The sequence below is a fragment of the Nyctereutes procyonoides genome, unplaced genomic scaffold (genome assembly GCF_905146905.1).
Source record: "Nyctereutes procyonoides isolate TBG_1078 unplaced genomic scaffold, NYPRO_anot_genome, whole genome shotgun sequence".
NCBI lineage: Eukaryota > Metazoa > Chordata > Mammalia > Carnivora > Canidae > Nyctereutes > Nyctereutes procyonoides.
Window position 1 is genome coordinate 63214271 of NW_026575126.1, and position 12002 is coordinate 63226272.

General features: G+C 54.8%; 2 protein-coding genes across 4 annotated transcripts in view; both read right to left on the reverse strand.

Moving 5' to 3' along the window:
* MAD1L1 (mitotic arrest deficient 1 like 1) overlaps positions 1 to 4985 on the reverse strand; it is a 347835-nt gene extending 342850 nt beyond the window's left edge. The window contains exons 1-3 of one of the 3 annotated variants that reach the window (XM_055340059.1): positions 4825 to 4984; positions 3159 to 3331; positions 2644 to 2806 (exon numbers count right to left, since the gene is read on the reverse strand). In XM_055340059.1, coding sequence (XP_055196034.1) covers positions 2644 to 2793 — 150 coding nt within the window. In that variant the 5' untranslated portion in view covers positions 2794 to 2806; positions 3159 to 3331; positions 4825 to 4984. Of the gene's footprint in view, positions 1 to 2643; positions 2807 to 3158; positions 3332 to 4824 lie in introns of all 3 variants that reach the window. The other 2 variants (XM_055340060.1, XM_055340058.1) reach the window with 2 other exon arrangements.
* A 1205-nt stretch (positions 4986 to 6190) lies between these two features.
* Positions 6191 to 11990, reverse strand: MRM2 (mitochondrial rRNA methyltransferase 2). The gene is made up of 3 exons (XM_055340048.1): positions 11949 to 11990; positions 9451 to 9740; positions 6191 to 7324 (listed from the first exon to the last, which is right to left on the reverse strand). Exons 1-3 carry the CDS (start codon positions 11954 to 11956, stop codon positions 6882 to 6884), a joined length of 741 nt encoding a protein of 246 aa, XP_055196023.1. The 5' UTR covers positions 11957 to 11990; the 3' UTR covers positions 6191 to 6881.
* Positions 11991 to 12002: the final 12 nt, after the last annotated feature.

Below are 12002 nucleotides of genomic sequence, written 5' to 3' on the forward strand. Positions count from 1 at the left end.
TCACCTCCTTGAACCCGCCCACATGCCTTGCCATGTGGCCCTCTCCACCTCCAAAGCCAACAAGGGACAATCCCCCATATGCATAATCCTTCTCCTGCTCTATGTGGCTGATTGCTCTGTCTGACCTAGCCACCTAGGTTCAAAAGGCTCATCTGAGAGGTCAGGCCCACCATCTTGAGGTCGACTGATTTCAGTTCTTAATTATGTTGGCAAAATCTGGCTACCACAAAACCTCGTTGGTATTTAAGTGGGAGAAAGTGTGGTCCACCAGGGGCCAGGGATTTGCAAGCCATCTCAGAAGTCTGCCTACCACAGAGGGTAGGTACATAAAGGTGGGGTCAAGCCTTGAAGGCCCTCAGAAGACCCACGAAACAGTTTCACAGAACCACTGACTGTCAGGGCCTTGTCCTCACCCGGACTGGAGCTTGACTATTCCAGGAATGGCTGGCAACACAGCAGCTTGCAAGCACTAAAAAGAAACGCAGAACCTCAGGCTGCACTCCAGAGACGCCCAATCAGAATTGCCCTTTTACACAGTCTCAGGGTTTCAGAGGCATAAAGTCTGAGAAGCACTGGGCTAGAACAAGTGGTTGTCAGTTCCACCAGGGACACTTGACAACATCTGGAGACACCACTGTCAAAAGGGGGAGTGATAGCATGTGTTTGCTACTGGCATCTAGTGGGCAGAGGCCAGGGATGTCCCTTAATATCCCACAAGGCTGTGGTCCTGCAAAACAAAGAATTATCCAGCCCAAAATGTCAGCAGAACCACAGATGAGAAATCCCAGACCAGAAGAAAGGCATCTTCTCTACCCCCCACCCCACCCACACACTCTTTGAGGGCCTAGATCCACCCTTTGTTTACTCCTCTGACATTTCCTCTCGTTTCAGTTCACGTCGGTTCCAAAACCACCCTCCATCAAACTCACTGGCCTTCCCAGTCTCTGCCTGCAGATAAGGCCCAGCCCCTCCAAAGGACGGCACCCCCAGCTCTCATGGGCACTACCGCACAGTGAGCAGGAGCCCAAAGAAATGTATCTATGGCCACATCTTCCTGGTACACCAACTGCATTTGAAGGAAAGTAACTGAAACATGTTTGTATCAAATCAACACTGACATGTAGCAGAACAGACTGCAAACAATTTCCCACAAAAACTGGAGCTTAAAAAAAGGGCAGGGGATGGGGATCCCTGGGTAGCTCAGCGATTTGGCACCTGCCTTCGGCCTAGGGCGTGATCCTGGAGTCCCAAGATCGAGTCCCACATCGGGCTCCCTGCATGGAGCCTGCTTCTCCCTCTGCCTGTTGTCTGTCTGTCTGTCTGTCTGTCTCTCTCTCTCTCTCTCTCTCTCTGTCTCTCATGAATAAATAAATAAAATCTTTTTAAAAAGGGGGGGAGGCAGAGGGGTGGGGGGAGGACTGCTAAGCAAAAATTCCCAGACTCTCCAGACCTCTAAGTTCTTAGTTCCCTCACCTGCCATTTGGGGGTAGCTTGGTAGGGCTCAAAACCGCTAAGTCCTGGCACACCACAGGACCAGGTCAGGGCCCTCGCAGGTCCTCCAGCTACAAAACTCTAATCAGCTTAGTCTGACTATGGGATCCCCCAAACTGAGGAGGCCCTCAATATCACTAACTTAGTGAGAACTTGGCTTCACAAGTTCCATAGTTCTGACAAATTAGCCCAAAGTTCCTGGACATTTGCATCAATGAAATTGTAACACTTTTTTAGACCAAAGTTGCCAACTTATTTTACCAGTGAGCAAGAATCAAAAACAAAACAAAACAAAAACAAAAACAAAAACCACCATTATTTCCAAAAAAGTGCTTTACTGGCAAAAAACAAACATTAAAAAAACAATTTCAGAATAAAAAAGTCTTTGCCAAAAAATGGTATTGAGCAACTCAGCCCACTAAAAAAACAAAAAATATTTGAACATTCAGCAAATGAATGCATAAAAACACAGGAGCATTTCTCTTACCAAATGTTGCCTGGGGCTCCTCAGGGCTCCCAGGGCCACAGGACACCACTGGCTCTGTCACAGGCCATTACCAAAGACTGGCTCCAGATGCACAAGCAGGGGACTGCTGCCTGATGTGGCGGCAGTGCACAGTGGCAGGGGCCAGGCTGCAGACAGCACCTCCTCCTCACGTGGACCCAGTGACCCCTGCCCCCATGAGACTGACCCTACAACTCTGTGGAACCTCAAGTCCTCCAGGAGACCTTCATGGTCAATAGTAAGTGTTGCTAAGAACGTGAAATGAGGGACTCCTGGGTGGCTCAGCGGTTGAGTGCCTGCCTTCAGCTCGGGTCATGATCCCGGAGTCCCACAGATCGAGTCCCACATCTCCCTCTGCCTATGTCTCTGCCTCTCTCATGAATAAATATTAAAAAAAAAAAAAAAAGTGAAATGAAGTGAAGTAAGACTTCTTATAGGAAAACTGTAAAAGCCACATCATGGCAGACTGAAGCCAAAATCTGCAAATGGGTCCCCAAAATCAGAGACCATGACACACCCAATCTTTCTCTTTACCTGGAGAGCCCTCCACACACAAGGCACTCACCTGGACTACTTGCAACTGGAAAAGGAACTGTCAAGGGCACACAGGTTCCACCCGAGACCCCTTCACGCTACACGGCACTCACCTGCATACTCTGTTGGTACTGCATCTGCAGAGAACCTTGGGCAGGGGTGGAAGCATCCAGTCCAGATCCTGCCTCCACCCGCTGGGAAATGAAGTTGTTCAGAGACCTCAGGGTGGACAGCACAGTAGTGTTTTCCATCAGGTCATCCATGGCCACTTTGCTTCTGGAGGAAAACAGGGAGGGGTGACGGTGAGCCTTTGCAGGCACCATTAGCTCTACCAGAGGTCTAGGCAGGGGCACTTCTGGGTGGCCCCACTCTCCCAATGCTCCCTCAGAATCCTGACAATACTCCAGTGTCACAGCCACATTTTCGAAGTTAATTGGCAGTGTGGACTCATCTGGAAAGTACGGTCACGAGGGTCACTTTGCACAGTTGTTGTGAGGATGACAGCATCCATCATAAGTCGGATGGGGGGTGCCTGGTGCCATAGTTCATCACTCTGCCTATAACATCACACAGGACATCTCAGGCCACACAACAGGAGACGAGGTCTTTCTGCACATATTTCACACACCATGAAAGCGAGGCTTCAGGGATCCCTGGGTGGCGCAGTGGTTTAGCACCGGTCTTTGGCCCAGGGCGTGATCCTGGAGACCCGGGACCGAATCCCACGTCGGGCTCCCGGTGCATGGAGCCTGCTTCTCCCTCTGCCTGTGTCTCTGCCTCTCTCTCTCTCTCTCTCTGTGACTGTCATAAATAAATAAAATAAAAAAAGAAAGCGAGGCTTCAGAAAGTTACAAAACAGGCCAGAAGCCAGATCTGTGTGGCTCTAAAGTCCGGTGTGCTCCATAAGCCAGGGCACGGAGGGCAGAGCACAAGCACCCCCCAGGCGTTGGTTAGGCATCTTCCTTCTGCTCAGGTCTTGATCCCAGGGTTCTGGAATGGAGTCTTGCAGGGTGGGCTCCCTCCTCAGCGGGGAGTCTGCTTCTCCCTCTGCCCCTACCTGCCTTGTCCTCTCTCTCTTGCTCTCTAATAAATAATTAAAATATTAAAAAAAAAGAAAAGAAAAGAAAACCAACTCCAAACCTGCATCCCCAAACCTGTGCTGACGGTGGCCTCACACCTGCCAACCAGTGGGTAGGGAGCACCCCTTAGGTAAAAGGCCAGCTCACGCGGACTTCCCTGAGCGTTAGATCGAAAACACCTCTCCACGTTCCCCCCAGAGGAGGAAAGAAAGCAAGGAATCTTAGTTGACTCGGAATTTCCGTTTGGGGAGAACCTTGGCCCTATGCACACAGAGCCCTCCTCTGTGGGCCGTGTTTCCACCCCAGACAACACAGCTGTCCTCTCGACCTCTCAATCACACTGCATGTGGAAACACGGAGTAGAAGGCGGAACAGGACAAGCAAGCACAGAGTGCTGAGGGCCGTGGCAGATGCAGGCCCGAGCTGCACTGGACAGCAGAGGTCCACTCTAGGAAGCAAACCCTTCCGAACGGGGCCGTACTCTCCGACCAGTGATGGGAAGCCAAGCTGGGAAGTCCTGGTCCGGAGAGGCGCCCCTGTAAGAGCTGATGCGTGCAATCCCCCGGAACGAAGAGCGCACACGCTTTCAACCTTTCAACGGCCTGGAACTAAGGCGCTGCACTGGGGATGCGCTCAGGCGGTACTCAAACTCCGTCCTCTTTACCCAAGAGACTCCAATCCTCAACCCAACCGCGGAAACCCAAGCGCTGCAAATCACAACCCCTGGGCTGCCCTTCCTGGCCTGGGCGCTACTCGGGGCGGGGGGGCCCTGCCGCCCCGCTGCAAACCCCGGCTCCCAGGTGGCTCTGCCAGACCCCAGGCGCCCGGTGGGGTCTGCCCGGTGGGGTCTGCCCGGTCCGGCCCCCGGCCCCGGCCCCGGCCCCGGCCCCGGCCCCGCTCTGACCCCGCTCCGACCCCGGCCCCGCTCTGACCCCGCTCGGACCTCGACCCCGGCCCCGCCCTGACCCCGCCCTGACCCCGCTCCGACCCCCGCTCCGACCCCCGCTCCGACCCCGGCCCCGCTCCCCGTCCCCAGGGAAGCTGACTGGAACCCCGGCTCCGCTCCGACCCCGCTCCGCACCGCCGCCGCCGAAGCCGGCTCGAACTCCGGTCTGGATCCGAGGGACCGAGCGCGGCGGGGAGAGACCAGCGGGCAGAGGGCCGGGCCCGCCTCGGATATCCGCCCACCGGGGACCCCGGCGCCCGGGCACTCACCTCGGCCCCAACCCCGGCAGCTCTCCGCCGCTGCCGCTCAGATCTCCCTCCTCTGCGTCCGAGCCCGCGTATCGCGAGACGTGCCGCCGCGCTCTCGCGAGACCTGCGCAGCCGGCCGTGAAGTCCCGGGTGCGTGCACCGCCCGCGTCCTGCAGCTCCGCGGGCGCCCCAGAGCCGCCCGCCCCGGGAGGCCGTACTCGGGCTCTAGCAGAGGCCGGCCCGCAGGTCTGTGGGGGGGCCCGCCTCCCGCAGCGGGACGGACCTCCACTGGGGCAGTAGCCTCGCGCTGTATTGTGCGGAGTCGCACCGCCCAACGGTGGCCTCTAAGGGCCAAACTTTCCTGTTCTTGACGACTCTCAAAATTCTACTACAGTGTTAGCTTGAATTAGTGGGTCTTTACTTTCCTCGGGATCACTGGAAAAGCAAAATACTCGGCTATCCTCCCAGGACCCCGTAAGCTCACACAGCCGGAGACCCTCATCCAGTAACAGGGCTCTCACTCCCTTCTGAACCTCCTCCTCCCTGAACCCTCGCGCCCCGACTGAGCAGTCGGTCTGGAGGGTCTGCACTGTGCCCCGAAGGTTTGCACACACTGCCCCCCACTCAGGGTCTGGAGGGTCTGCACACACCATCCACCCAGCCTGGAGGGTCTGCACATACACCCGCACCCGGAGTCTGGAGGGCCTGCATATACGCACACCCAAGGGTCTGGAGGGCCTGCACACACCACCCACCCAGTCTGGAGGGTCTGCACATACACCCACACCCAGGGTCTAAAGGGCCTGCATCCCCCCCACACCCTCCCAGGGTTTGGAGGGTCTGCACACACCACCCACCCACAGACTGAAGGATCTGCACATACCCACCCCCAGGATCGGGAGGGCCTGCACAACTCTCCCCACCCAGGGTCCAGAGGGTCTGCACGCACACGCACACACGCATACACACACTCACACATACACAAGGTCTAGAGGGCCTGCACATCTCCACACACCCAGGGTCTGGAGGGTCTGCACAGCTCCACCCACCCAGGGTCTGGAGGGCCAGCACTGTCCCACAAGGCCTGAAATAGGATGGGGACGGGGGTGCACTGGGGATAGGACAGAGGAGTCTCCAACATAAATGACTACAACCAAAAGGAAAAGGAGAAAATGCTAAATCTGGCCTCCAGCCCAGTTCAGAGCACTGGACGGAGCCCTCAGGCCCTGGTGGAGATTATGGGTATCTGTCTAGGCTCTCTCCCAGGCCTATCCTTGGAACTTAATCAGCGATACGATCAATACACTCTTCTTGAGGGATGAGCACACCTCCAGGAAATGGCTTTGAAGAAACCGGATTTTATGAAAACAAACTTAAAAGCATGGAAATCTCTTAAAATCATATACTCTACATTGTTTTGTAACACTGCATTGAGTTCCTGGAAGAGAGTAAAAGGAAATAAACGGACACACTGTATGGCTGCTTGCTCTGGCCGCTGCCAGTCTTGGGAGCTCCAAAGATTACAGCAACGTGTTTCCAGCCACTATAGAAAGTACACTAACCCCCTGATAATTCATATCAAATTGCCTTCCCTAATTGAGAGGGACTCCTGCTGCTTGAGGAAAGAATTAATCCACATCATCCACCAGAGAGGTGGAAATGAATTCCAAGTTGAAAGTTCAGATTTTCATATGCTACACCATATGAGCAAAACGACGAGAAGCCTGGGTGTTGCGGTCCAGTCGGTGGCGGGGCAGCAAGGGTGGAGACCTGACAGTTGCAAGGTTATACCAAGGCCATGTGTGCCACAGGCTCCTTCCCACCATCTTCTCAGCTTTGCCTCTCCGCCTACGTCTCCTGAGGTCCTCTTCACTAATCATGTTCTAGAAACTGTTTCTGATCATACATCATGGCCAGCAAATATGGTTCTGTTGTATCTTTGTGCTTAAAACAAAGGCCCCCCACTTGTCCTGCCTGCTGCATCCTGGATCAAGACCACTCCACCCCACCCCTAGTCATACTTCAAGCAAGAGCTCAGACGACCCTGGAGTGAACAAGCTGGGAAATAGCAGAACATCTCAGGCCTCTGCACACCCCATCCCTCTTTGGTATTGTGTGGCCAAGAGGTACACCTCTGACGACTCCTTTCTGCTGGCTCTGGGTTTTATGGTCCTGGTACCCTGGAACTGCCCTGTCAGTCTCTTCTGTAATGCAAGGCTTTGACTTCCAGCCCATGTTTTGCAGAGGAACGTGCCACCGGGGTGCAGGACAACTGCAGCCAGGTCCAGAAGGGACAAGCACAGGCGAATGAGCCTGTCATGATCCAGGCTGTGGATCCCCGTGGCGTTGGGTGCCATGTCACTCAGAATCACGTCTGCTCTCCCACCAGGAAGCAGTTCCTGGATTCTCTGCAGAGTTCCCGGGTCAGTCACATCAGCAGGGCACAGGAAAGTTGCTCCTTCCAGGGGGAATATGTGAAGAAGATCTACCCCAAGCACAAAGCCAACAGGAGTGCCAGGATCTAAAAAACACAGTTTGTATGTTATTTATTTACACCCTGAATCCCCTTAGAAATACAAATGGAAAAACAGAAATAAAAAGTCAGGACACAGGAAAAGAACAAACATGCAAAGCTATGGATGAGAGGGCTCTCCCCAGCAATATCTGTCCTGTACAAACACATGGCAGGAGTGGCAGTCCTCATTCCTCGTGGGAGGAATCCCAGGCTCAGAGCTCAAGCAACCCGGGGCAGGCTCAAGACTCCAACTCTGGCTTCATGTCACTTCCCGAGGCTTGCCCTTTTGAGAGGGGGCTTATCTCTGACCTTGATACACTAGCACGTAAAGTACCTCTGGATTAAATCAACACATCCATCTTGCAGCTTCATCCAATTTCTTTCAATACAGAAACTGCTAAGAAACAAGTCAAGAAATGGGGAACATAGACAGGTGGAAGACAAGGTGTAGAATCTGACCCCTTGGCTGGGTTTGAGTGGCACCAGCTGTGCAATAAAGAAGCCAGGGTTTCACCTGGCTCCCAAGAGGCCCTCCTGCCTGCAGGACAGCTGCCCCCAGATGTGCAGCTCCCCTCGTGGCCCTGGTGTCCCCATCTGCGTCCCTCCCCCACATGGAGGAGGGCCCCTACTCTGCCAACACACGCGGGAGGACAAGGCTGCAGAGACCTGCTAGTTCAGTCTGCTCAGCAAACAAACTGTTCCATGGTGGAGTAACGCATATTCTACTTCTAACTAAATATCAGAAGTCCAGGCATTTTGCAGAGCATGTTTTTCAAAGGAGAAAACTGCATTTTCATCCTGGAAAGGAGAAAATCCCACATCTCATTTTATACACTGGCTTTTTTTCCTTCAATATCCCAAATATTATAACCTCGGGCAGGGTCCGCTGGAGGCAAATACCTTTGGGTACATTTTTGCCACTTCTGGGAGGAAAAAAAACTCAGTCATCTTATCCAAATTCTTTGCTTCTTCCACTTCCTCCTTCTGAAGAACAATTACAATGCCAGGAAGCATTAAAATCACTCATTAGGTCTGTAGACAGGCTCAGTGATAGGAAAAGGAGCTGGAGTCTCTGACACAAATTCCTTCACTTAGGCAGTATTTGTTGAGCTAAAAACATTTTTTCCGCCTGTTCTAGAGTTCCTGGAGGTATCCCACCCATAATAACAAGGCTGATTCTTAAGTCATGAACCCAGGGAGCAGCAGTCCCCAGTCTGCGCTTTCAGCAGGTCAGCAAGCTCCTTTGAACCTCATTTTTCACTAGGACTACTGCCACAGCGTCCTCCCCCTAGGTGTCAGAGAGAGGTCCTCGTGAATCGGCATATTTCATATAGTGCCAGGGACTGTGGTACCCTCAGATTTTACAGCATCAGAGAAGGGGGAGAGATGCTCATCACAGCGTGGCAGACCCTAGCAATAGACCTGAGAGCAACACTGGTGCCCATGAGAAGGAGACCAGCTGTACAGCACAGGACAGCTGCCATCTGGAGTTCTGCACAAGCATTTAAAAGGACAATATAGGTTTCTAAATTGAGGGTACTGGTGACCCTGTTGATTAATTGGGGGAACCATCTTCATATAGAAAACCTTTGACAAGATCCTAAAATATAAGATGGCAAAAGCTGAGTCCCTCAGATTGAACAAGAGGGGAGAAGCCAGAGCCCCAGCACGGGTGCTCCGGGAAGCAGACCTAGCGGGGCCTTGGGAAGACCAGAGCTTCAAGGACCAGGAGCCAGAAACCTCGGATTGGTACAGATCTGCTGTCATGGACAGATGTCCATATATTAGTAAGTGAAAAAGAAAACACAGCTCTGTGAAGGCTCCAAAGCAGCAGGAAGAATGTAGATGTAGAATACTATCTTTAAAAAAAAAAAAAAAACACATATACTTATGCAAGAATTCTCGAAGGGCACATGGCGACACACTGACGTACATATGGGCATGGTACAATCTGAGGTACTCTAAATCTATGCCTTTCTACTGTGGCTGCCATTTTGAAAACATCAATGTCCTACTTTCAGCCTTCCTACCACTAAACAAGCAACTCAGAAGGAGGTGTCCTCACCAAGTGAATCTCCTGGTAGAGGGCAGCTGGCTTGCACCTCCAGACCCAAGGTGGTCAGAGGCCCTACCTGTGCCTGCAGCGTTAACCCTCTGCACAGCCACCTGGCTCCACGCCCCGGGGGCCGCCCCGCAGTCTAACACTCGGAGACCGGGCCGCAGGATCCGGTGCCTCTCATCCATCTCCAGGAGCTTGAAGGCACTTCGGCACCGATAACTCTCCACTTTCGATGCCTTCACATATGGGTCCCTCAAATGCCGCGTCAGCCACAGGTGTTCAGCACCGGTCCGACCCTTGTAGTAACTCCCAGCTGTGTGAAACCTCTGACACTGCAGGGATGCATGTAGCAGCTTCAAAGACCTGAGGGAGCAAACAGGAGCATACAGGCGGGCATCACACACATAAGTAGGCTCCCTGGTCCAGCCCATGTATTTTCAGAGACAGCGCCCAGAGACTGGAGCGGGGAGGAGACTTGGCAAGGCTACCCAGCCAGAAAGCAGGTGGAATGGGGTGAACCGAGTCCTTCCCCAAACTCGTGTGCTAATGTCCTAACCCCAGGTATCTCAAAATAGGACTGGTAATATTAGGTAATTCAGGGGCTCAGTTGGTAAAGCATCTGCCTTTACTCGGGGCATGATCTCAGGGTCTTGGGATCGAGCCCCCTGTCAAGCTCCCCGTTCAGCAGGGAGTCTGGTTCTCCCTTTCCCTCAACCGGTTCCTCCCCCTTCTCGTGCTGGCTCAAGATCTCACTCAAATGAATAAAAAAAATTTTTTTTAAATAAATTAAGATAGAGAAGTAATTCATTTAAAATGAGGCTATATGGGTGGGCCCAAATCTAGTATGACTGGTATCTTCCTAAGAGAAAGTTAGGACACAGGGACACAGGACCAACCACAGGAGGGGGGGCGGGGAAGCCACAGGGAGAAGCTAGCCATCTACAGGCCAAGGAGAGGGGCCTCGGGAGACACCAGTCCTGCCCAGACGTTGGCCTGGGGCTGCAGCCCCCTGCTGTGTGAGGGCAGTGAGACAGAAGTTTGTGTTGTTTCAGCCGCCTGGCCTGGGGGCTTTCTCCTGGGGACTTTCAAGCACAGCAGGCATTGCTTCCACTCAGCTTATGAAAGTTTCCTTCAGAAGTAAGACTCAGACATCACTGATGATCACTTTGCTTGTGTCAACCAAGGTTTTTCAGTACCGGTTAATAGTACCATTGATACAAAGATAATATTCCTGCTCACCCACTAACTTCTCCTTGGGCTCTGGGGGACTGCAAGAGAACCCCCGCAGGGACAGACCCTTGCTGTACTTAGCTCCATGGCTGCACAGGCCAACACAGGGCCTTACCAGTCACATTGCCTCATACAACTGAACTCAACCTGTGTGAGCAGGTGAAGGACAATTTCCAAGTATCTTTGGTAAAGTGCCCTGGTGCCACAGCCTTCAGGCCTGCAGTGCCCTTTGCAAGCTTCTCCTCTACCTGCAGCACCCCTCATCTGCCCCCTCTGCTGTCTGCAGCCCTCACCTGCAGTGCCCCCTCCACCTGCAGCACCTCTTCGCCTGCCCTCTCTGCTCTCCATACCTCCTCACCTGCAGGCCCCCTCACCTGTCTCCTCCACTCTCCACAGCCCTCCACCTCCAGGCCCCCTCACCTGTCTGCTCCACTCTCCACAGCCCTCCACCTTCAGATCCCCTCACCTGTCCCCTCCACTCTCCGCAGCCCTCCACCTCCAGGCCCCTCACCTGTCCCCTCCACTCTCCGCAGCCCTCCACCTCCAGGCCCCTCACCTGTCCCCTCCACTCTCCGCAGCCCTCCACCTCCAGGCCCCCTCACCTGTCCCCTCCACTCTCCACAGCCCTCCACCTCCAGGCCCCCTCACCTGTCCCCTCCGCTCACCGCAGCCCCTCACCTGCAGGCCCCCTCACCTGTCTCCTCCACTCTCCGCAGCCCTCCACCTCCAGGCCCCCTCACCTGTCTCCTCTGCTCTCTTCATCCCCCCACCTGCAGGCCCCCTCACCTGTCCCCTCCACTCTCCGCAGCTCCTCACCTGCAGCTCCTCACCTGCATCTCCCTCCTCCGCTCACCGCAGCCCCTCACCTCCAGGCCCCCTTACCTGTCTCCTCCGCTCTCTGCACCCCCCCCACCTGCAGGCCCCTCACCTGCCCCCTCCGCTCTCCGCAGCCCCTCACCTGCAGGCCCCTCACCTGCCCCCTCCGCTCTCCGCAGCCCCTCACCTGCAGCTCCTCCTCACCTGCAGGCCCGCTCACCGCAGCCCCTCACCTCCAGGCCCCCTCACCTGTCCCCTCCGCTCTCTGCACCCCCCCACCTGCAGGCCCCCTCACCTGCCCCCTCCGCCCGCCCGCGCTCCTCGGAAGCGGCCCCGACTACCGGCTTCGTGTAGGAAGTCTTCCCCTAGGCACTGCGCCCGGGAAGCCCGCGTCCGCGCCCCTGTTACGCGGAGGGAAGCTGGGACGCCCCGGGCCGTCCTCCCCCCGCACGCTTGCAGGAGGCGCCCCGTGAGTCCCGACTAGCGCTCCGGCGCGTCCGCCTCTAGGCCCGCAGCCCCACTCACCGAGCCATGCAGGCCGACTCCCTCCAGTCGCTGCGCCGGAAGTGCCGGCCTCGC

Coding starts and splice junctions, on each gene's coding strand:
- MRM2 (XM_055340048.1), bottom strand. Junction 7,325..9,450: donor GGTTAACGCTGCAGGCACAG/GTAGGGCCTCTG, acceptor TGTGTTTTTTAG/ATCCTGGCACTCCTGTTGGC.